This window comes from Trichechus manatus, unplaced genomic scaffold, assembly GCF_000243295.1.
Source record: "Trichechus manatus latirostris isolate Lorelei unplaced genomic scaffold, TriManLat1.0 scaffold00020, whole genome shotgun sequence".
In the NCBI taxonomy this organism is placed as follows: Eukaryota; Metazoa; Chordata; class Mammalia; order Sirenia; family Trichechidae; genus Trichechus; species Trichechus manatus.
The window spans coordinates 7538102-7564629 of NW_004443956.1; the positions used below are offsets into that span (position 1 = coordinate 7538102).

At 39.4% G+C, this 26528-nt stretch overlaps 1 protein-coding gene across 3 annotated transcripts in view; it reads right to left on the minus strand.

Moving 5' to 3' along the window:
• Nucleotides 1-342: 342 nt before the first annotated feature.
• The window catches only part of MITF (melanocyte inducing transcription factor), a 311890-nt gene continuing 285704 nt past the window's right edge, over nucleotides 343-26528 (minus strand). For 2 of the 3 annotated variants that reach the window (XM_012554486.2, XM_023727924.1), the window contains 5 exons: nucleotides 20740-20857; nucleotides 18664-18738; nucleotides 11685-11760; nucleotides 8188-8335; nucleotides 343-3867 (listed from right to left, as the gene is read on the minus strand). In XM_012554486.2, coding sequence (XP_012409940.1) covers nucleotides 3466-3867; nucleotides 8188-8335; nucleotides 11685-11760; nucleotides 18664-18738; nucleotides 20740-20857 — 819 coding nt within the window. In that variant the 3' untranslated portion in view covers nucleotides 343-3465. The remainder of the gene's footprint in view (nucleotides 3868-8187; nucleotides 8336-11684; nucleotides 11761-18663; nucleotides 18739-20739; nucleotides 20858-26528) is intronic. The other variant, XM_004372711.2, reaches the window with a different exon arrangement.

Sequence of the window (26528 nt, forward strand, 5' to 3'; positions counted from 1 at the left end):
TTTTTATAAAACCACCTCTCACTGAAGCATTTTAAATAAAACTTCTGTATCTAAAACAAATTCTTGGCATTGAGAGTTTAAAAATCTCCTTAAATTCAGAAGGAAAAAAAAATCTGCATAATTACAGTTCATCGGATTGTAAGTCGTAATCAAAAATACTTAAAATTAAAAAGTGGCATCCAAGAGGAGCGTTTAAAACAAAAAAAAGTACTCACCTGCATTTTAACAATTTTTATGCAATCTGTCATTCATTAAATAGAAGGAAAATGTGTGCTTCTGTTTTTTGATAAGGCAAACACATTCCACACTGGCATTAAACGGAACACAACCAGCCGCCACTACGTGAAAAACCGAATGCTTTAATGAGGCTATCAAGAACAACAGTTCAATTATTTCATTGGCTACATTAATGTCGATCCATAATATACAGTGCTATGGACCATACAGAAATTATTGCTGCATCCAACAGCAGGTGACTAGTATTAACATTACAGTACCAAGCGTCCACAAGAGACAGTTATGTGTCATTTTTTCAAGAAATAGGGTTTTTTTTATACTGTTATCAACATCAACTTTTCCCCAGTGCATTTTTCACAAATATGAAGTGCATTCCTTTGTGCTTTTATGTCTTTTAACTTCCTATGTATTTTATTTGTTCTTATTGCTTTATTATTTAAAAACCACCACAAAGAACTGTCAATGTATGACCATGTTGGTTATTTATATGATTTTTTGGCAAAGTCAGAAGGTTTGGTATTTCCATTGCCTTACCCAGAGACAGGTCGACAATTTTGGCATTTGGACACTCCATGTGGAAGCCCAACCCAAGTCACAATTCTGCACCCTAGAGATGGGGGGAGTGGTGTCGATCACTCTCTTGTTACAAAACAGCAAGCCCCAACCACATCCTTTTGGCTTAACTAGTCCCTCAAACAAATCCACACACTATTTGGCAAAAAAGAAATAAATAAAACCACCCCCGAGGCTGCAGTATTCTCCTGGGCTAGCTCGCCGCAACTCCCAGAAATTGTCTTTGAGGAACAAGGGGACAGGGAAGCAGGCGGTGGCCAAGCTCAGGAGTTGTGAGAGTCAGGGCAGTGGTACAAGATGCCATACTTTCTCTAAACAAAGCTTTCTACAGGGTTGCTTAACCCTGGCCGTAATCCCTTGGCCATGAGTTAGCCAACCCTGCTCTATTTTTAAAAACCTTCCGAATCAGCTAAGGAAAACTAGCATCACAGCATTGCAATCTTCGACCTCTGCCCTCCCAACCCCCCATATAAATATGAAGAGAAAAATAGACAATGCTATGATTGTATCAATGAACACTATGGTACAATTAGCTGTTCATGCAGATTTGCAACACTATTCTAATAAAAAGAGCTATACAATTAAGGAGGTTGAAAGAATGGGAACTTATTTTCCCTACCCCCTTAAGTAATAAAGCTATAAAACTGATAGCATCATCAATGTTTCCAAGGATTCTCATTGCCCAATGTGCATGGGAACTATGCAGTTGATTATTTTCACATAAGCCAGTCATTCATACATCTGACAATCACGCCTCCTCTCTGAACCCTCCATCACCCATCACCAATTCACATTTGACATTTCAACACTTTAAAAAAAAAAAAAAAAACCCTCCTGAATAAGGTTTCCTGATGAAAGATGTTGGCACTCTGTTGCTAAAATACATTTAATATTAAAAATATCTGAAGGAAAATTGGAAAGTTCTTATATTGTCTACATAGGCACCATGCTACATGGTTCTCTTGACTACAGATACCATCTTGAAACTTCCTCCCACGTTATAGTTCAGTCAGTGCTAGCCTCCAAAAGACTACTGCTATATTTAAGGCACTTCATTCTGAATGGATATGCTTTACGCCACTCACTAATTAACTGCAGGCTGCTACTAAGAAAGTCCATTCAACAGCCTGGCTCATAACACCATAGGTCATCTGTAGAAAACACCGAAGCCTGCTAGAATACATGTAACACTACTGTTATTGCATAGGACTACACAAGTAGATAATGCACTGACACTAACTTTACAACGTTGCTGCTTGTTAAAACATTGTTATCAAGTAACAGTAATTTGCCAATACAGTATTTCTCTCAAAAAAAAAAAACAAAAAAAAAACAGCAAGTTGGCTGAAATTAACCCCAATTTTAACGACCAGAATGGGTGTACTAAAGCTAAAGTTATCAGTCTCCAAGAATATTGCTATTTTTATATCACTAAAAAATAAATATGTAAGTCGGTTTTCTCTAGAAAGTCTGGATGAACCTATTAATCCTACTCCTTACATGTGTGGAAAAACAGTTCCGCGTGAGACTGCAATATACAAAATATTTGCAAAGCTCTCCTTAGATACAAGACCTGGCATAAAAGTCTGCTTTCGTGTGTGTACAAAGAATGAGGAAAATCACCAGTGAGTTGTAAAAATATTGAAAACTTCTCAGTTCGAGATGCGCATTGTTACAAATTAATACACACACTGAAAAGAACGGTGATAGTGAAGAATCTGTACAAATCCAATGAACAGGAAAACATAAATTTAAAAATAAACATTGCAGAGCCAATGAGAAATGTGCCCAGTTTGGTGTTTTCTTATCAAAAGCAAAAATTAAAATTAAAAAAAAAAATGTAAAAACAACTTTCAGTGCTGCTCAGTATTTTACTCAGGGAGGACAGTGATTTCTATTGCAAAACAAAACAGATTTTATGAAAAACTGAATCACACTCATTGATGAAGAAAACTGAAACAGAGCGTGTAGAAAAAGAGCATGATGAGACTCTATTTCAGAGCTCAGTTCTGCCTCCCTTCCGCTTCAGCTGCAGCTAAAGATTTCTAACCAGACAATCCTCATGGAAATCGCTGTACTTTTTTTCCCCGTCTTTTACAGAATATAGGATTTCTTTAAATAGTTAGCAGTATAAAGACTAAACAATGCTTGAAGGGTACTGTATCTTTAAGGCAGTACCAGCGAGTCAATACATTTACAAAGTGGAAACAGGTTAGTGTGGATTTCTTTTCTCACTCTCTCTCTTTTTTTTTTTTTGGTTGCTTTACATTCTTTTGATTAAACTTTACATTTAATTCCCAAGGAAGTCACAGGCATAAAAATCTCAAACCAAGATTCCCCGAATAAAAATGGACAGACGTTTTCTCTGATGCAAAATCCTCTTGCTCAGAAAGCTAAAGTCCGTGATGAATTCAGTTCACAGATACTGTACACTTATTGTACAATACTTTGGAGGCATCTGTAGTTGTAAAACAGAATATACAAGTCTGTTTCACAAAACTCAAAAAATAAAATATATCCTGGGCTATAGATAAAGCATGAAAAAAAAATTCATATTAAAGGAAAATTACCAAGAGAACCCCATTCGGGTAAATTATTAAATCTATGGATCAAGAAAGGAAGCAGTTTGTGTGAATGCAGATCAAGCAGGCTTTGCTAACAAGCGTGCTCGGCTTCTTCCATGCTCATACTACTCCTCCGGCTGCTCGTTTTAGACGCTCCAGGTGATACCGAGGAAAGCAGCGGATCAGTTACACCAACAGGAGAAAGAGTATCGTCCATCAAGATGTCTTCCAGTTTAGCTCCCATTTTCGCGGGCACGCAATAGACTTGGTTGCTCTCAGTTCCGGTTCCGAGGCTGTTATTGAAGGTGATGGTACCATCTGTGAGATCAAGGGTGGTTGTGCAAGTTAGGTCTGTGTGATGCTGAAGGAGGTCTTGGTTGCAGTTTTCCAGGACAGGTTCTTGCTTGATGACACGATTCACCAAGTCTGGAGAGCAGAGACCCGTGGATGGAATAAGGGAAAGTCCATGAGCTCGAGCTTGCATTTCAAGTTCCTGAAATAAAAGTAAAAGTCAGATACTTGGAGAAGGAAACAAAGTTGTGTTTTGTTTTGTTTTTTTCTCTTTTAAATCAATAACCCCCGCATTGCTAAAGTTTATGTGATGGATACCCAGCCATGCAGAAGGCCTGTCGATCTGCTTCTATAAGGATTACAGCCAAGAAAACCGTATGGAGCAGTTCTACTCTGTAACACATGGGGTCGCCATGAGTCAGAATCAGCTCAATGGCAATGAGTTTCAATGGGTAGTATATGAAATGATTTTTTTTTAGATGGTATATTGATTTTATTCTGCATTTAAAAAACAGGGAGATAAGATCTCATAGGTATTAATGTTCACAGTGAGGTTATTGTAAAAAAATATATAAAAATAAATTTTTAAAAAGTGAGCTAATTATAGGAAAATATTAAATAATATAGATCCACAGGTCCCAGACTTTGCACTGTAGTATCCAGGGGTGCTGCAATGAACCGACAGGGCACTGGAGCATATTTTAAAATTTCAAGGGAAACACAGCAACGTCACCGCGATTACTACTAAGTTCAAGATAGTTCACAGTTTCAGCACTAGATCGTGCTACATTCTTTTTGATAACATCATAAGCATAGCAAAGCTGTGTTTTTGAAGGCTGCTGTGATAAAAAGAAATTACTGCACGAAAAACAAAGTGGAACTTACAAATGAGGGTGCTGGTGTCCAATCTGATGCCAAGGTTTAAGAAGTTGTGTAGTGCTCAACAGACGAACACATCCCATTAGTAATTGTGGTTATTTAAAAATAAAACAGAAACGCCACTTTTTCTTTCAATTCTATATTTTGTTTTTTCAAATGGCTACGAAGTGATCAGGACATAAATATTTAATATGCTGTTTGGACTTAAGGGAGAAAACAGTAGATATTTCTTTGGGTCTAGAGGTACAGTTGGAAAAGCTACTCAGAGGCTAAGAGCGCTGTGAACAAGTCTGGGACTCGGGCGTAGCAATGGCAAACGCTGTGAAGGTCTGTCTGTTCAAGTGACCAAAGTTGGAGAGGCACCATCTAACCCATCTCACCAGGGCAAAGGGAAAAGTTTTGTCTTTACTCCACAAGAAAGTTCTCATCTGTCAGATACAATTTTTTTTTGTACATTTTCTTCACATACTTTCTTGAGGTTCAGTGACTTCTCCATCCCTCATTCTAAAATGCCTTCCCAGCAAGCTCCTTCCATTTTCTCTGAGTATCCACTTCTGAAATGAACCACAGAGACCCCAATTCACTCCCTGATGAGCGTCCTGACCCTACATGCAATGCCGTCTCTATGGTTATGGTATCATGGAAATAACAACAATAATAACAGAGTATAAATTTGAAGCAAGTCACCTTGCCACATCACAGAGGAAAAAGGACTCTCCAACATGGCACGGCTTCTCAATCTTTGCCCACAAGGAGAAACACATGCTCCTGGACAGTCAAGTTCAGCCTATACAAAGGTGGTTTGACCTGGAGTATCTGTCTCTGCAGGCAATACAGTAAGAGATGGGTGCCTGAGAAGACACACACGTATCTGCAGGTTCCTTCACACAACCTCCAAAACCACAAGTCTCTCCAGGCGTCATTTGAAAGCCTGGGCTATTTAATACAATGGCAGTTCCACTGATATTCAGGCTTCATGCTCTTTCTTTTGTGAAAATTTCTGCATGCATCAGTTAGAGTGACAATGAAAGGAAGCCCTAAGGCCCAGGCTGAAAACATGTGGTCCTGTAAATCTACGCCACTGCGCTAATAAGAACAGCACCCCCACACATGCAGCTTGCCTTTCCATGAAGTAAAGTTGGATTAAGAGAGGCTAACACGCTACTCTAATCCTTTGTTGTTTAATTAAAAATGTTTATCAGTTGATTAAAGCATTACTTAGATTTCTAAATAATGCGATAAATTGCATCTAGAAAACTGTGGCTGGTGGCACGACACAGCTTTCCTAATTAATAATGTTTTCTGTGATATGCAAAAGAGGTAGTGGCTGCCTCACACTGTCACTGGAAGCAAACCAAGCCATCGTCACTCTGGAACTTCCCGTTTACATATTTTACAATATTCATATTTCGCATGAATATACATGTTTGCAACCTTAAAATAAAACAAGACCTCACTTCTCTTTCAAAATAGCTGTTACATTTTAATGCTTATATAAAGAAATAATACATCGGTACAACTGCTTTTATAAATGGGTATACTAAGTTCAAGACCGTAGATACCTATGGCCACCAGTCACCCGTCAGTTTGTTGTACTGTGGTTTTCGTGTTGCTGTGATGCTGGAAGCTATACCACTGGTATTTCAGAAACCAGCAGCGTCACCCATGGTGGACAGGTTTCAGTGGAGCTCCTGGACTAAGACAGACTAGAAGGAAAGGCTTGGTGATCTCTTTCCAAAAATTAACCAATGACTACCTTATGGATCACAAGAGAATATTGTCTGGTATGGTGCTGGAAGATGGGTCCTCTAGGTTGGAAGGCACTCAGCGTACACAGTGGATGCAACAATGGACTCAAACACGCCAACAATCATAAAGATGGCTCAGGACCAGACAATGTTTCATTGTGTTATAACAAGGTTGCCGTGTCAGAGCGGACTCATGGCAACTAGCAACAATAACAACTTATTGAAGAGATACAAGATAAAACAAACAACAAAAGCCGAAAGGGGGAGGGCTGGAGGAAGACTTTAAAATTACACATAACCTCTAGTTCACTACCCAGAGGAATCCTTGGGTGGGGCAAACGGTAAACGGGTTCAGCTGCTAACCAACAGGTTGGAGGTTCAAGTGTACCCACAGGCACCTCAAAAGAAAGGCCTGGTGATCTATTTCCAAAAAAATCAGCCATTGAAAACCCTACAGAGCACAGTTCTACTCTGACACATGGAGGGTTGCCGTGAATGGGAGTTGACTTGGTAACAACTGGTGCAGCGTGATGAATTACTTAGATGAGACTTATATAAAAGAAATGATTCATTTAACTGCTTTGGTTTCACTACCCAGATCTAAAACATAACCCCCAGAGGAGAACTTCCTTCCGCTTACTGACCCCACAGCTGGGGATCACCGCAGTGAAAGGGAGAGGTGACATCCCGCCGTGTGAGTGGTGCTGTGGAACAAGAAAATGACTAGAAATCATTAACTCTAAATGAATCGCTCTGTTAACTACGTTCAGCGTCCGGATTAACACGGTTAGGTCAAACACACTGGTCTCTAACGTGTCACACTTTACGTTTCCGTTCCATAAAATCGCTCCGTAAAGAGTTGCATTGGGATTCTGAGAACCACTCTGGGTTCTATGGCAAAATACAGTAAAGCACGGGTCCGTCTCCTCAAGAAAAAGATGTGGCATCACTGACGTAAGTTGCATTCCAAAGTCGGCAAGTAAATTAAAACTGCCCTCAGCTCCCCCAGGCAACAGCAGAGTCAGTTTTTCTTTCTTTCCTTCAGGACAGTTTCAGAGGAAGATGTGTCTTTAAATTCAGCATCAGAAGCTGAGCACCTAAGGGAAGTACTAGGAGTTGATATGAAGGAGGATTCTCCCATGTCATGTGTACATTTGCTGAATGGAATGATGGACAAACTGCACACATTATAAAAATCAGTCTTTCTCCCTCCTCCCTCCCTAAAGAGTGTATACGTTAATTGATATTAAAATACATAAAAAATTCTACTCTCTATAACTATTTTCAAGCGTTTCCTTATTATAAGATCCACTAGGTGTCCTCACATTCCCTGTAAACATGGGCTTTGAACATGGACTATCCCCCTACCGCCATCTCTTAAATACTAAGGCAGCCACGTATTTAACAAGTATTAGCATCATGTAAGTCAACTGTCTATGCTCCTGATATCCTTCCTTCTTCTATTCTGAAGCCAATAGTATGTAGTAACCACCACCCCTCAGTCATTTGTTGTATTGTACTGGCTTGTGTGTTGCTGTGATGCTGGAAGCTATGCCACCAGTATTTCAAATACCAGCACGGTCACCCATGGTAGACAGGTTTCAGTGGAGCTGCTAGACTCAGACAGACAAGGAAGAAAGGTCTGGCAATCAATGTCCACAAATTAGTCAATGAAAACCCTATAGATCACAACAGAACATTGTCTGATACAGTGCTCGTTAGAAGGCACTCAGAATACAGTGGCCACAACAATGAATCCAACCATCGTGAAGATGGCACAGGACTGGGCAATGCTTCGCTCTAGTGTACGTGGGGTTGCCGTGAGTCGGGGCTGACTCGATGGCACCTAACAACAAGCAGCACATAGTAACCGCTGCACGACACGGGTCACAGACCTGAATTCTGAGCAGCAAATGCCGGTTGGCATGCTCCAGTTTCTTCTGTCGGTTTTCAAGCTCCTTTGCGCGTTGCTGTTCCCGTTGCAGCTTTCGAATATAGTCCACGGACGCTTTTAAAATGGTTCCCTTGTTCCAGCGCATGTCTCTGAGGAAAAGAGACTTTTTAGGATGTGAGACTCAATGGAAATGGCAAGCGTTCAGTTTCTAGAGGTGTAATAACAGTGCTGGCGTTATAAACTGCTGTCATTCACTGAGTGCTTCTCACGTGCCAGACACTGCCCACCATCACCTCTTACAGGTGATCTTATTTCACCCAGACAAGCACCCTGTGAGGGAGTGACACAACACAGGTGTTGCAACACAGAAGCTTCACCTGGCCCGAGGTCACGGAGCCGATATGAGGTAGAGTCACTTATTTAAATTGAGGCCTGTTGATTAGGCCAAAGTTAATATTCTTCAGCATAATTTGAAATAGTTACATGTTTCTAGGATCATAAATCTAACTCAGTCAGACACAATGAGCTATGATTAAAAACACAAAGCAAAATAAAAACAAAAACCCACTACTTGATGGTGTGTGGCATAAAAGTAGCAGCCCTGCATTTTATTACGAATAACGTGAACAGGTGATCTGACCTTTCTCTGTCTCTCTTTCCTTGTCTGTAAAGTGGCCATACTACACTTGTATTACCTGCCTTGTACGTAAGCTATTAGAATCGAAGGAGATACTTGATGTGGACATGCTGGGAAAAGTTTAGAACCCAATTCAAATAATGGAGCAGGTACTGTGTTAAGGGCTCAACATATTATAATAAGTACCTTTAAGTAGCATTTACTATGTGTCAGGTACATTTATAAGTGTCTTACAGCTCATTTAAACATGACAATCTTCAGTGGGTAGTACTAACAGTGTTTTACAGATGAGGAAACTAAAGCACAGAGAGGTTAAAGAATTTGCCTAACATCACACAGCTAGGAAGTGGCAGAGCCAGAGAGTCTAAGAAATCCAGCTCCAGGGACCATGCCCTAAGCCACTTACTCTGTCCTCCACCTTCTAGGATTGATTCTTCAAAACAACTAGACTAGGTAGGAATATTCTGATCCTTTTTTTAAACAGATGAGAAAAATAAAGTACAAGAACTCAAGTACCTTCCCCAAGGTCAGACAACCTAGTAAAGAACTGGTTTGGAATTCAAACCCAGGCATCCTGAACTTGGTGCCTCTCAGTTCGTAACCACTATAGCTCTAATGTACTCATGTATGAGAAAATTAAGAACATCATTAAAATGTACGCAAAAGCACCTTAGAAAATTTAGAGCACCCCAGAAAAATAACTATTGAGAATGTATTACATAAGTAATAGCATAGCATATTTCTACTGTGCTTTAATTAATCTGAGCCCTTCTATAGACAAATATTCATGATAATAATGACAACGACGATAATGAAAGCAAAAACAATTTCATGTATGGAGACTCACCTACCCCATCATCTATAGCTACAAAAGCAGATGGGAAGTATTAGGTGGGACATGCAAATGGAGAAATGGAGTGGCATTAAAACAAGCCACCAAGTAATTGATCCTCACGCGTGGGTTAGATGAAGAAGAAAACAGAAGTTCTCCAAGAAGGGCAGAAGTACAGCCCCCCGAGAACTCCCTGGGGTTAATCCCTGGGGTCTGAGCACCAAAGACAGCAACTCAGGGAGGTGTCCTGAGCTACCTGGGGTGAGTGGAGAGCAGACTTAATGTTCAGGGCCGAGATCAAAGTCACAGAAGCTCTGGTAGCCACAGAGAAATGTAATTATAATGAACAATGGCCCAATTAAGCCAGTAAGGTGCAAAGCAGTATTGGAACATGCAAGCAGCTATTCAAAGTTTTTATGAAATGGCTATTTCAAACCAATTAACTTGGGTTATGCTTCCTTCTGAGACCCAATCAATTAATTATACTTGTGGAAGATTTTTGATTTTTTTTTTAATGAAAAGGACCCTTTTTCTTTTTTTGTCCAAACAGAAGTGTACACAGATCCCCAATATGCAAAATCAACAGAAGCACAACTTCCCCGGGAGTATGGGGCAGAGACCCTCATCAGCTAGAGGCTGTGTCTCTGTAGAAGCCCCAAGGCAGGCTCCAGGAACCTGGCATGGGAAAACCACCATACAGATATAGTGCGTTTTATCTTAAAACAATGCCTACAATTAAAGATCTCTATCATTTCAGATTATAAACACGTAACTATCCTAATACAATGGAGACAGAAGATATGCAAATAGTACAGGCTTTCACTGCAGCCCCGTAATTTCATAATATGTTGCTAAAGAGATTCACATGCTACAGTTTAAAAGAATATGCTAACAAGTGAAAACTGATAAAGAACAGGAAAATGGGAATTCAATTTCAACTATCATGCAAGACTGACTATAGGAAATGAAGGTCACAGCCTCTTAGTAGGATAAATTTGTGCTGCAGAACTGAGAATTTGAACGTTTCGAGTTTCAAAATGGCTTTCCTTGAAAGCTGGGAAAGCAAAATGTTGAAGATGGAAATTGTGCTTGAACATTTATCAAAACCACCTCACAATGGGCGATGTTCTTATTTTATTTTGTCACAAATTCCCTGACAATAATGTGAATAGCAAATTTAATAAGCTTTCCATGGATAATGCTTGATTTCATTTTTACATTTTATTAGGTAGCTAAAAGGTCATATTCAAAGGCTAATTTGAGAGAAGGCCTGTGGGGGCCATTAAAGTGTATACATCCCCTAGCCCCTGGCTTTAAATGGGCCAATTTCTAATGGATAAAAATCGTGTATTGTTGTCCTGTTTGCTGACGTTGCAGGTAACTAGAAGGTTGGTATGGGAGCTATGAGAAAATTATTTTTAGAACTGTTATCTCTGAAAGGGGGATGCTGGCAGTGAAGGAGTATCAAAAGTTAAAATTCAAATTAGCTGGCCTGTACTTACAAGAGGATCAAAACTTAATTTTTCTTGACGGTAACACAGACAAAGAGCACGCAAGTTTTTGTAAAAACTGACTTTTAATCTGTCGAATATTGTTAAACTTGAGGTTTCTAATATCTGCTCGTCAGTGCCTATAGATACTGCATAAGTTGAAGAGCAAATAGACAACATATCTTGCTTTAACAGCTATTGAACTCTGTACTGCATGAACTGTTGAAATAATATATATTTTTTTAGTACCTCAGTATTTACTTGCCAAGGATTCTTGGATTTCAGAAAACTGCCTGCTGACACCCAGAGCTAAACACCTCATGTCCAGGAATCCTTTGGCACAATTCAGTGTGTTTCCCTCAAAATTGTAATCCAGTGAGACTAAGCAAAGGAAAGATGTAAAAATTATTTAGGAATCAAAAGGGTTGGGAGGAATTCTTTACTCTAGCTTTTTATAACTGAGCATTTTTGCAACATACGAAGAAAACATTAAGGTATGAAAAAATATATGATGCAGATTAACACACAATTGTACTCACGGATCATTTGACTTGGGAATCAAAGTACCTAGTTCTTTAATGCGGTCATTTATGTTAAATCTTCTCCTTCGTTCAACTTCAAGAAAAGAGCACAGAACACGGCTATTAGTAACTGCACCACATACGCATTTAGCACATCTCATTGAAGGCACGTGCATATTAACTTCACCACTTCAGGAAAATGGAAACCTGAGCCTATTTCCCCCGTTATTCCACGTTTTTGGTACTGAGGTCAAAGAACTTAAAAAAATGAGTAACCCTTGTATAGAACTTTATCGTTTACAAAGTCCTTAGATAAAAAATGTCTCCTATTTGATCCTAAAACAATATTGAAATCCAAGTTACTATCCTCACTTACAAATGACAAAAGAACCTTAGAGATACTAAGGCAAATAAACAGTGAACAGTCAGAACTCAAACCTCGATCCTCTAGACCAGAGGTCAGAAAACTTTTTCTCCAAAGCCCAGACAGTATTTTAGGCTTTGCAGGCCGAGTGACAAGACAGGGGATGTTATATAGGTACTTACAATCACAAGACAGAAAAGAAATTTCCATAATTTTTTAATGGAGTCCTATTTTTCTAATGTAATTCCACTAATAAGAAGCACTGGAATTGTTTTATGATGTTGAAACTTGAATATTAAAATAATTTTCACATGTCACACATATTCTTCTTCTGTTGATTTTCCGCCCAACAATTAAAAAATGTAACAAACATTCTCAGTTCACAGACCATACAAAAACCCCAGCCCTAGGCCAGCACTGTCCCACAGAAGTATAGTGCAAGTAATATACGTAATTTTAAATTCTCTAGTAGCCACATTAAAAAAGTAAAGAGGTTAAATTAATTGTAATATTTTTTAGTCCAATATGTCTAAAATATTATCATTTCAACATGAAATCAATATAAAAATTATAAATTAGATGGTTTACATTCTTTTCTTCATACTAAATTTCAAAATCCAGTACATAAAGAAAACAAAAATCTTCACAACTGGACCAATAAGAAACATCATGACAAATGGAGAAAAGATTGAAGGTGTCAAGGATTTCATTTTACTTGAATCCACAATCAACACCCATGGAAGCAGTACTCAAGAAATCAAATGACGCACCGCACTGGGCAAATCTGCTGAAAAGACCTCTTTAAAGTGTTAAAAAGCAAAGATGTCACTTTGAGCACTAAGGTGCATGTGATCCAAGCCATGGTATTTTCAATTGCCTCATATGCATGCGAAAGCTGGACAACGAATAAGGAATACCGAAGAAGAATTGATGCCTTTGAATTGCGGTGTTGGTGAAGAATATTAAATATACTATGGACTGCCAGAAGAATGAACAAATCTGTCTTGGAAGACGTACAGCCAGAATGCTCCTTAGAAGTGAGGATGGCGAGACTTCGTCTCATGTACTTTGGACATGTTATCAGGAGGGACTAATCCCTGGAGAAGGACATTATGCTTGGTGAAGTAGAGGGTCAACAAAAAAGAGGAAGACCCTAAATGAGATGGACTGACACAGTGGCTGCAACGATGGGCTCAAACATAGCAATGATTTTGAAGATGGTGCAGGACCAGGTAGTGCTTTGTTCTGTTGTACACAGGGTCGCTAAGAGTCAGAATCAACCTGATGGCACCTAACAACAACATCAACACAAGATAATAGATGTTTCTAATTTACCTAGTACAGCAAATAATTCCAAATAATTTACGGTCTAATACATTGGGTTAAAGTTGTTCATATTTTATGTTTAAAAATATTTATAATCGAAAACACCCTACTCCTCACTTATCGGGTATCTTGTTATCCGACATTTTGCATTTACGACAGTAGTAAAAAATCTACTATCCTACTATTTTGCACATTAACTATGTACACCTTGCAGTAATGAACACTGAGGCACAAGGCGAGAGTAATGCTGGCTGTGATGGTTAAGGTTATGTGTCAACTTGGCTGGGCCATGATTCTCAGTGGTTTGGCAGTTGTGTAATGATGTAATTTGATAGTTATGCAATGATGTAGTCATCCACCATTTTGTGATTTAATGTGATCATCCCCCATTTTTGCATAATGCCAATTTTTGCATAATGACCTGGTCTTTGGAACCTAACCTGTCGGTAAGTGAGGAGTAAGAGTACTAAGTGATTGCCAATGGCTATGAAGAAGGAGTTTTTGGACTACGTATCCTCTAAGCTAATCTCCTCCAAAACTCTGAAACAAGACATTTTTCTTAGTTTTACCAAATTTAATTATAAAAATTCAAACAATACTGAAATACATAAAGTAAAAAGTGAAATAAGTCTCATATAAATCCAGATATCACCAATGTTAAATTTCTTATATATCTCTTTATGACTATTTTTTTATGCTCTAAAAATACACACACACGCACACACACGATCCCCAGTACTGAGTCCTTAGAACTCTTTCTCTATCTACATTTCCTTCCTGATTATCTCATTTAGTCTCATAATTTTGAGTTCCACATTAATACTTCCAGCACAGACATCTTCCCAGAACTCCAAACTCATAACTGATTACTAGATGTCCCCACATGGAGGTTTATCGATAGCCCAAACATAAGCTCCTTGGTCTTTCCAGTTCACATCTACTCCACTTACCCACCACCCTCCCCCACAAAAAAAAAAATTGCTATCAGCTTGACTCCAACTCATGGTGACCCTATGTGTGTTACAGTAGAAGTGTGTTCCATAGGGTTTTCAATGGCTCAGTTTTCAGAAGGAGATCACCAGGCCTTTCTTCTGAGGCACCTCTGGGTGAACTTGAACTTCAACCTTTCGGAGCAGCTAAGTGTATCAACCGTTTGTACCACATAGGGGCTGCACTCCATCCACAGACTTCTCTTAATGATAACTCCATCCATTCAAAAGCTTAGGCCAGAGCCTTTGAATCAATTCAGCACCTCCCTTCTTTTCACATCTGACACCTGCTCAAATCTGCAGGCTCTACCTTTAAAATATTTCCAGAATATGACCACTTTCCAACCTCCATTGCTACAGCTGGAAGGATACCACCGTCTCTTGCCTGGATTATAGCAATTCTCAGCTGCTGTCTCTGCTTTCCCCATGCCCACTGCTTCCATCCCCTTCAGTCTATCTAGAACACAGCAGCAGAGGGATGCTGTTAAATAAAACATAAGGCAGATCACATCGAACCTTTGCTCAAAACCCTTCAACAGCTTTCCACATCACCTAGAGAAAAGCCAAGTCTTTGAGGCCTCCTATAAGGATCTGGCAGGCTCCTACCCCTCGGCCACTCTGACCGTATCTCTTACTGTGTTGTACCCGCATTCCTCCCCTTCAGGCCCACTGGCGTCCTTGCTATTTTCCACCAAACCCAATACACTCCCCACCTTAGGACTTTATACTTCCGTCTCCCCTGCTTGGAACACCCTTTCCCGAGATATCTGATGGCTTGCTTCCTCCTCTCCTTCAGGTAGTTACTCAGATTTACCTGTGAGGCTTCATGGGCCACGCTACTTAAAACTGGCCCACCATCCCCTACACCTATCAATGATACTCTATTTTTCGGCAGTCTTTCTCCTGATAACAACACGTTCTACCATCTAACATCCACACCTTTCATTTATTTACTTACTTCGTTTACCTACTGTTGCATTGAGGAGCCCTGGTGGCACAGTGCTGAAAGCACTCAGGTTCACAGTTTGAACCCACCAGGTGCTCCGTGGGAGAAAGATGTGGCAGTCTGCTCCCATAAAGATTACAGCCTTGGAAACCACCCTATGGGGTAGTTCTACCCTGTTCTGTAGGGTTGCTATGAGTTGGAGTTGACCCAATGGCAATGAGTTTACTGTTGCATTCCAAGCACCCATACGTGCCTGGCATATAGTAAGCCCTCAACAAATATTTGTTAAATAAAGAATGATACATTTAAAGTGAAGTTACACAAAAAAATATTCTGCATCTTTCTTCTTTCACTTCGTAGCATATTGTTGATACTTCTCCCTGTCAGGACATTTAAATGTGCCACTCTTTATTTTTAATTCAACGCCTTCCGTCCTCAACTATTATTTTACGATAAGAGTAATATAAGTTTGTAAAAAAATTTTAAAAGTACAGAAGTATATAAAGGTAAAGGTCAACTCTTTATACCACTCAATACCTACTAAAACAAACAAACCCATTGCCATCAAGTCGATTCTGATTCACAGCGACCCTACAGGACAGACTAGAACTGCCCCATAGAGTTTCCAAGGAGAGGCTAGTACATTTGAACTGCTGATCTTTTGGTTAGCAGCTGAGCTCTTAACCACTGCACCACCAGGACTCCTCAATACCTATATGACTGGGGAAACTGTCATTGATAAAGGTGACTTCTAGATCTTCTCCCATGCACACATAAACAAATACCAGCACATCCCTATATAATGTGCACTTCATTCATTGTGTGGTACTATACATACTATTCTGTCATGTGCTCTTCTCATTCAACAACATATTGTAGACATCCATCTAAGTCTAACGCACCCACTTCATTCTTCACCAGGGACCACTGTGTATCCTTTACATGGATATGCCATCATTTATTTATAAATTCTCTAGTGATGAACATGTGGGCTACTTCCAATTTCTCCCTTGTTTTCAAAGGCACTATAAATTCTTGTGCCAGTGCTCATATGCATATTTCCTCCTGGTCATAGTATTTAAGCTATGTCTGAAAACACCATGTTAATATATTTGTTGTTCTTCTATTCTACCTGCCCTGGACTCTAACGTAAGCTCATAAAAGGATAGGGGGCCTGTCTGACTGGTTCACTTCTACAGAAAAGGGCTTCATATATAATAGGGGCTCAATAAACAGTTAATGGCCAAATGAATAAATGAATGTATTCCTTTGGAAGGAATGGCAAATATTCTTACAAGATAAATTCCTAGCAGAGGAAGAGCTACGCCCAAGGGCAATCTGACCTGGAGTATTAATTTCTAATGGTTAGATATGATTTTAAAGGTTGTTTTATTGCCCTCAGAATTTGAGCTAATCATGTTTGCATTTTACTGACAACCCTGGACTTGAGAGTTTAGGTGCCTAATCAAAGGCAAATATTATTTTTGACAAGATCCAACTTCATTTTCCACATTTTAGTTAAGTGAAGTTTTGGATACTATCTAATTATCATATTTTAAAATATTTTAAAAGGAGAAATATTTTAGAGTAAAATTACTTAGAAGCTGGAAGGAATCTTAGAAATCATTAGTCCAAATCTTTTAAGTTAAAAGATGAGGGAAGTTTTTCATACCTAAAACAGACATAATGCCAGGCAGTATCTACTGAAAGGAAAAACACATACTCGGAGACCCACAATTCCATTTGTCAGCATCCAACCTTGAAAACCACCACCCACTTGTCAGTGTGTCAGACTGTGATGGTGTGTGTGTTGCTATGATGCTGGAAGCTATGCCACCAGTATTTCAAATACCAGCAGGGTCACCCATGGTGGACAGGTTTCAGCCAGCAGACCTTCTGGACTAAGACAGACTAGGAAGAAAGGCCTGGTGATCTACTTCCAAAAATTAGCCAATGAAAATCCTATAGATCACAACAAAATAATGTCTGATACAGTGCTGGAAGAGGAGCCTCCTAGGCTGGAAGGCACTCCAAATACACAGTGGCTGCAACAATGGACTCAAGCAGAGCGACGATCATGAAGATGGGGCAGGACCAGGCAGTGTTTTCTTCTGTTGTACATGGGCTTGCCATCAGTCAGAGCTGATTCGGTGGCAACCAACAACAACAGCAACCTAGAGAAACAGACCCCCCTGCACACAAAGAAGCCCGCACAAGAATGTTCACTGCGGTACTGGCTATAACCGAGCAAAGTGAAGACCGTCTGAACACTCAGCAGCAGGGGAATGACTCAACATCACACGTGCCACTGTGGAGAACTCTGCAGCCATTTTTAAAAAGTCGGTAGGTCTACATTTCTACCAGCAAAAAGGCTTCCAGACAAACCGTTGAGTTAAAAAAATATGCAGCAACCAGATATAGACACTATTATACTGTTTGTGTTAAAATATACACAAAACAAGGTTATTTTCTATTTGCGTGCGCATGAGTGTATATTCTTAAATACACAGAAAAAGGTCGGGACGTGCAGAATCAAACTGAAAAAAAAAAAAAAAAAAAAATGGTTACCCCTGGGGATCAAGGAGGAACATCAGAGAACTCTGGTATTGTTCTATGATGGTTTACTTCTTATAAGGAGAAAAGTGTTTATATATTAACTCATATTCTTAAAAATCAAGTTAGGAAAAAGAGGATCTGAGGCCATGAAATGGGAGATACATACCACACAGACACACACACCCATTTTCTTCCTCCAGGCCCGGTTCTTTTTTTATTGTGCAGTCTCTCTTACTTGTTTATTAAACAAAAATTTAAGCTTTCATAGGAAAAAGGTTTAAAATTTTGGATTGCGATTAAATTAAACATGTAAAAAATACGTTAAATGGTACAGGACTTCAAAAAAAAAATTACAGATAAAGACAGAAATTTGGGAGTCCACCTCGTCCATTCCCTCCCTTCCAAATTATTTTTTTCTTTCCTTTCAAATCTCACTGGAGAAGGTGATCCCATAATGTCCTTTGTTAATAAGTTCCAGGGTGAGCAACACTTACAATTGCGTAGTTGGGGATCCAGACTACCTCTCACCAAAAAAAGAAAAACAGTAATAACAAGACTACTATAAACAGGGAATATAAACACTCTTCAGGTACTGAAAACAAGTGTATAAACAAACTCAATTTGATGATCTCATGTGAAATTTGGGGAAAAAATATATGCCTTGGTTTCTCTGAAATAAAATTTTCCTTCATATAATGTACCTTTAACATCTATAGAAATCAATTTCCTTTCAAAATTTCTGGAAAAATATTTTGATGTATGAGCCAATCTCTACTCCAGTATCGAATGTCATGAATATAAATAAAACCAACTTACTCAAATTGTGATTGTCCTTTTTTTGCCTCTCTTTAGCCAATGCTCTTGCTTCAGACTCTGTGGGAAAAATACACGCTGTGCACGTGAATGAAGTAATTAGAAATTGGAATTGTTCAAGGCACACAATAAAATAACAAATGATAAAACTACAAAATCCTATTAAACTCAACTACAAAACATCTCATTTTCTATACATATGGAGGCTTCTATATCTCAGTTCTAGGTACAATTTTTAAAAAAGCAATATATATAAAATAAATGCAAAAACATGGCTTTCACAATACGGTAAAAGAATTATGGCACAATGTAAACATACTCAGGTACTAACAAGAATAAAATAACTAGAAAACCAGGGAACTTCACTGTTAAGATTCTACTCTCAGGAGTCAAGTCCAATTTTCTTTTTAAGCCACAGAACTTCTCAATCTTTGCTTTCTGCCTTCACAAAGTAACACACTAACATGGAAACTGAGTAGACAGGCCCCAGATGATCTCCATGTTCTCTGACGGATTCATGGAAAGGAACTCATTTTTTCAGAACTTGGAGCCAGGTTCTTCCAGAACATTATTTAGTGAAATTATTCAGTGACTCTTAGGAGCAACTGCTTACTACTTTTAGTCTATTAAAAAAGAAAAAAAGGGCAGTGGAGTTGCCTTTGGTGGCAACTCCATTTGAAAAGGTCTGTTTGCACAGACACTCTTAGGACAGCTGTGTGATACAGATTGCATTTTTTGCCTTACCAAGAGCAAAACTAAACAAAACCTCAGGTTGTTGGACTAATACTAGGATTCCGGAATCTCTTCAGAAGTGATATCTGAAATATTACACTATCATAATTCAGAATTTTACCTCAAAATAGCAATCTTTTTCTGCCTGATTTATAGGCGCTGAAATATTGTTTGTGTGTGTGTGTGTGTGTGTGTGTGTGTATACATGGCTGTGGCTATAAACTATGCATATACATTTATTATATGTATATTCAATTTTTTCAATTGTAAAACTCAATCCAAAACAAGATTATTTGCTTTTCCGTATAGAAGATGGGCAACTTTTATTCACAGTGTCCACTTCAGCGATATCCTAGGTTATTCTGTTTTGTTTCTGAGGAAACAATCATACACACAATTCAAAATTTCACTTTCCATTCAAGTTGTAAGAATTTTATTCACGTCATGTTGGCAATATTTTATCATTTTCTAATAAAAATCTCATTTGGCAATACTTTCTAAGTCTTCATGGTTCTTTTCCTTCCTGGTAGAGTACCTACTTGTTTTTTGGCTTTTGACAATTCTTGTTTATTAATAATTAATCAATAAATCACATTTTCAACCCAAATTAACTTTCTAAAGTATTATTTTAAAGACACCTTGAATAGAGCTAGAATTTTTTACACCATATTCTCTGTTCACCCAATTGATGCAAGGACCCTTTCCCCCAAAGAAGTGGGGGGCATAAATTCAGCATGGTACAATACCAGTTATAATATAGTTTTTGTCATGTTTTCTTGGCCAAATTCCTTCCCTAAAGCATTAAACAAAATGGCAAAATAGGTAATTTCACACTTGCCTCAAGGACAAACATCCTTTGCTCCAGTTTATAATTTTCTCTGTATAAAAAATCCTTTGTACATGATATAGCAAAAATAGCATCAGACTTCGAAAATATAAGAAATGTAGGCTCGAATATGTATCGAAGGACATTTCAGACCAACGTTCTCAAACTCAAATGCTGTCTTGGCGAGCAACATAAATACCAGGCTGGTGTAGACATTTTAGAGATGAAGAGGGTTGCCTGGCCCCTCACCCTAAAGAAGACAGCAACCATAGACACAGTGTTGTGGCCATGGAGCAATGGCGGCCCAGATTCCCAGTATCTCAAGAAACACTGGAAACCAGGATTTTTAAGTATAATTCCTCCATTTTAAAATATTGCTCAATTTTTTAAACCACCGTATAGACCTAACAAAGTATGTCTGTGAGTTGGATAGAGTCTGGAGGGCTTTATTTTGAGAACTTTGCCTTATCAGGATGTTAAGAGAAAATCCACAGCAAGAGACACATCTGATTGGTATTTACCTGTGAGCTCCCTTTTTATGTTGGGAAGGTTGGCTGGACAGGAGTTGCTGATGGTCAGGCCTGGGGGTGGTAAGCCTTGGTTACCGTAAAGGTCAATCAAGTTACCGGAGACAGGTAACTAGAGAGAGAAAAACAGTAACAGAAATGAAGTGCTGAACGATTCCTATGTTATTCAGAAAAAACCTACCTACTATTTCAGACTTTAAGGCAAATGTTGTGATGTAAAAAAAAATCATTTTTTAAAATAGGAAAACATGAGATGTTTACACTTTCATTCATTCATAGAAGTGAAAAGTAGAGGTATATGGTCTTCTTAGCTAATTCCCTTGGGAGAGGAAAGGATGCAGCATCTCACACCGATAAAATGGTTATACTACCTGGCTTACAGGTTTATTTTGAATATGAAGACAATGGATAATGAGGCCAACACATTATCTAGTATATTTAGTAGTATATAGCAAATGTTCGATGTTGTTAGTTGCTCTCAAGTAGACTCCGACTTATGGTGAACTCAAGTATACAGAGTAGAACAGCAATCCATAGGGGTTTCAAGGCTGCGACCTTTAGAAGCAGATCACCAGATTACTTCCAAGGCGTCTCTGGGTGGGTCTGAACTGCCAACCTATCGGTTAACAGTCCAGTGCTTAACCATTTGCGCCACCCAGGGACTGCTTAGATGTCCAACAGAGGTTGGCTATGATGCACTTGAGTTATAGTGTTGGTGAAAAATACTGAATATACCATGGACTACCAGAAGAATGAACAAGTCTGTCTTGGAAGAAGTAGAGTCAGAATGAACCTTGGAAGTGAGGATGGCTGGAGAAGGACACAGTGCTTGGTAGAGAGTCAGCGAAAAAGAGGAAGACCCTCAACAAGACAGACTGATACAGAGGCCACAACAATGGTCTCAAACAGAGCAGTGATTGTGAGGTGGCACGGGACCAGGCAGCATTTCGTTCTGTTGTATGCAGAGTCACTATGAGTTGGAACCAACTCTATAGCACCTAACAACATTATCACAAAATAGGATTCTCCATGGGATGACGTTTTTCAACAAATCAGGTTTTTCACCAAAGTCAATTTCCTTCCTTCTCTTCCTCTATTCTTTCTTCTCTCTCTTTCTGTTAGAAGGAAAAGCAATAGAATTGTTTCCTTACTGGAAAAGAAATATTTTCCTTATTGCTAAAGATAAACCAGTTTTCCTTGAGAAGTGAAATTTTTCACAAGGCCACAAGAGGGAGCCCACTGACTTCAATAAAAGAACAAAAATTTTACATTTAAAAAAAAAAAAAGAATAAACGAAAAAGCTATCCCAAGCTAGTTTAAAAGTTTTATTCTCTAGTTCTGAACTGAATATTTTAAAGTAATGCACTTTTTTTTTCTATATACAACCCATTGCTGTCAAGTTGATTCCGACTCCTAGCGACCCTATAGGACAGAGTAGAACTGTCCCATAGGGTTTCCAAGGAGAGTGGATTTGAACTGCCGACGTTTTGGTTAGCAGCCAAGCTCCTGACCACCGCGCCACCAGGGCGCGTTTCTCTACACAGACTTCCTTTTTTGTATGTGTATTTCCTTTTAACTAGTTCATTGAAGTAGTTTCATACTCTCTTTTTTGCAGACATAAGAGGTCCACCATATTTTCTTTGCCTATACTTTGAAATAAAGTTCTAAATATTAACTATGGGGAAATATTTACATGACATCACTGTTTCTACCACAAACAGTTCCCACTTCCAGCTTCACTGAAACAATTCCTACAACTATTGTTACTGGTTAAGACTTTGTGCCATTTAGCCCTTCCCTTACAGGACTGTACATTCTAAATTTCATTCTACATCTAAAAAAAGTAAACTCAGACAGCAGTTAAGTGTGATTAAAATGTATAGTGACTGAGAAGGATCTAGTAGAGACTGTACTACACAACATTGGATGTCATTGTTTTTAGTTGCTGTCATGTTGATTGTGACTCATGGCGACCCCATGTGTGCAGGGTAGAACTGCTCCACAGGGTTTTCAAGGTGTGACCCTTGGGAAGCAGATCGTCAGGGCTATCTTCCGAGGCACCTCTGGGTGGGTTCAAATCACCAAGCTTTCAGCTAGAAGTCAAGCACTTAACAGTTTGTGCCAACCAGAGACTCCATACTACAACACAGCACCTTTCATTTTCTCCAATGGCCTCTAACATACAGGTGAAAACACACCATGAAATAAAGATGCAATCAAATGTGTCTCCCCTCATTGGTAGCCATCAGCCATTTACTACTATGATGGCTTCTATATAAATTCTCTATGAACTAAGCCCCTAGCTAAAGAGATGAGAGAGAGAGAAAAAATATAGACCGAGATACTTTCTGGCTAACTGGACACTTGCTCTTACATGATTTGGGGTGGGGGTGGAGGACAGACAAATCAGCAGATCGTACCACCCCCCTCACACTCTCTCACACACACACACACACACACACACGCACGCACGCACGCACGCACGCACGCGCGCATTATAAACATACATTGTGGTCATTTGAAATGCCCTTTAGCCATACTTAAAGGCCCTCTAGCTGAGGAACTGATAAAAAGTGACTTTGATTATTAGCAGTCATTTCACTAAGTGGTTTTATTTGAGATAAGTCACCTTCTCAGGGTCAGTCTTGCCCTGTGTATGTTCTGTTTTATTCCTGTCCAACTTAACACAAAATGAAAGGCGCTCAGATGTTTCAGATAGCACGGTAACCAGCCAGGGAGGCAAAACGTATAAAGCTGCTGTGACATCTGGTAAGCCCTCCTGAATCCAAAGCTTTATTCCCCTGTCTTTCTGGAGTTTCAGATTTTTAGGAGAAGTTCTAGGTATAGATAAACTAAGAATGCAACATAAAAATTCAATGCAACACCCTAAAATAAAATCCTTCCCATAGCTCTAGAAATGTAAATCATTTGTTTTCATATGCAAATTGTACGCAAAGCACGCTGTTGTGTTATTATGGTCATTTGCTAGGGGTAAATAACAGGTAAGTGACATGCACAGCTCGCTTTTTAAAAAAAGCTCTAGGTCATTCAATTGATCCACACGGAACATACATCTGCCTATAAGCTTGTCCAAGACAGGAACGCAGCTTCTAACCGTACTCGAAAGGAAGCTGATATGTGTACATACACTTAATAATTCAGAATCACAGACAGAAAAACAGCGAAACACAGGGAAAAGAGAATCAGAAATTGGGAATCAGTAGAGACAAAGACACAATGGGGAGATGTGGAAACAGGAAAAGAGAGACACATACTCAGATGGGGAGAGAGAGATTGAGAGACAGAGCAAGAGGCGGGGGAGACCCAAAGAGAAAGGAAGCGGGAAGGGGTTAGTTAGTCTGAGGGTTTTGGGTTATTGTTAAACTGTTTAGCATCGTCTCCCACCTACAACCACCCACAACCATATTGACTAGCTTTGCGCTGGAGCCCTGATGATGCAGTGGTTAAGAGCTATTGCTACTAACCAAAAGGTTGGCAGTTCGAATCCACCAGCCGCTCCTTGGAAACCCTATGGGGCAGTTCTACTCTGTCCTATAGCGCAGTATGAGTTAGAATCGACTTGATGGCAATGGGTTTGGGTTTTTTTTTTTTTTGGTTTAACTTCAGAGAGAAAGGAGCCCTGCCGGCACATCAGTTAAGGGTTAGGCAGTTCTACTCTGTCCTATAGAGTTGCTATGAATTGGAACTGAATCGAGGGCAACGGGTTTGGTTTTGGTATTTTTTAACTGCAGAGAGGATCACTGTGATTGGCATGGATTGACAGCAGCGTTCACAAATAAGGGAGATGCATTAAAATCTCTATAACAAGATCCCTCATCATGTACTCAGCTGAGGTCAGACATCATTTCCAACTGGAAATGCAGCTTATAGTCCTCCATCTACTTCTCTAAAAGGTTTCCCACTCTAGCTGCTTTTCCAGTACTTGCTGATGAGGAAAAGTTAATTCTGTGGGTACCACCTCTGGGCCAGGCACACAGCTAGAAACGCTCTTTGTGTGTGTTGCCTTACTGATTTTACAAAAAGAAAAGTTAATGTTTTTGCAGCAGCTGAATAGAGGCCCATATTCCATGTTAACAGCAGTATCTGAGGAAGTATCAACGTGCTAGAAGTCCCTGGGCACAAATGGTTAAGGCTGGGCTACTAACCAAAAGGATGGTGGTTCAAATCCACCCACAGGCACCTTGGAAGAAAGGCCTGGCAATCTTCCGAAAGGTCGTAGCCATTGAAAACCCTATGGAGCACAGTTCTACTCTGCATACATGGGGACCCCATGAGACAGAATCAGTTTGGCAGCAACTGGTTTGGTTTTCTTGCTTTTATCAATGTGCTGAATATTAACCAACTGGAAATGGCAATTTTCAATTCATCCGCAACTGGGCCTGAGAAAATAAAAATCCAATCACTCACTTTCCAAATGTGGATACTCCAATCCACAAATTAATAGTGTAGTTTAAAGCCTGGGCTTAGGAGTCAGAGACCCGTGTTAAAAATCCTGCCTCTGTTACTGGCCTGCTGTGTGATATTAAGCCAGTTTTCTAACCTCTCTGAGCTTTAATGTCCCTGTATGAAAAGTGGCAATTGTATCATCCACCTCGCACAGAGTTTTGTAAGAATTAAATGAGATAAAGTAGAAAAACACAGTGCTTGCTACTTAATTGATCAGTAACTGGTAGCTGCTATGATTAGTAATGCTATTATTTTCTAGGAAGTTGAGTGAAGATGGGAAAAGGTATTGTATTCCCATTCTATAGTTGGGACAGTAGAGTTAATTTTCACTCTGATCAACAAAACTACCTGCCATGTTTAATTACCAACTATCGAGGCTGCATTGACAGACCTGTAACGCAAATCTAAGCACAGCAATGCAGGAATCTGTAGGGTTAAAGTGATCATTCATTATCCTAAATTAGTGGTTCTCCTGGGGTGCTTCTGCTCCCTCTCTCAGGGGACATTTGACTTGGTGAACACAACTTGGAGTGTAAGGGGGGTGCTACTGGCATCTAGTGGGTAGAGGCCAGGGATGCTGCTAAACGTTCTGCAATGTACAGGACAGCCCCACAACAAAGAAGTATCCAGAATGTCCGAAGTGCTGAGGATGAGAAACCCTGTCCTAATGGGAGCTGTGTTCTTTGTATTAATGGCTGTTACTTGTTGAAGCTACTAAATGGACAGCTGATCAAAATAATATGGCTTTCTAATTACAAATTAGTCTCCTTTCTATACATATTAAGAAAGCTCCCCTTCTGGGTTAGAAAAATTCTGGACTAGGGGGAAAAAAAGAAAGCTACAGTCAACTTATCATAATTATGTCAAAATAATGTCTTTGGGGCAAAGGGAGAGGGAGAAATATCTGCTGCTAACATGGACACTGTGCTTCCTTGCTGGCTTTTTATCCAGCACATAAACCTGATGGACAAGATTCCACGGAAGCTTCCAGCATGCAAGCTGCACAATGGCCTAATGAAAACCAATCTAATTGGGACAAAGAGAGAGTAGATCCTCATGTGTCTGGGCCCCCAACTCGATCTGAATCATGTTCTTCAATATTCTGCTCCACCAAAATGAATATTTTTCCAAGTAAACGATAATTGTAAAATGTTATTATTTTTTTCTCTCTGGATGGCCCCCTTCTCTGACTATCAATTGAGCACTGTTAACTAGAGTAAACTGGGACTTTTATGCTTTGTTTGTGACGGTACAAGAGGGCTCTTGTGCTCTCGGAATAGTTATTTCTAGACTTCAATTCCCTTAGGACAGTTTCC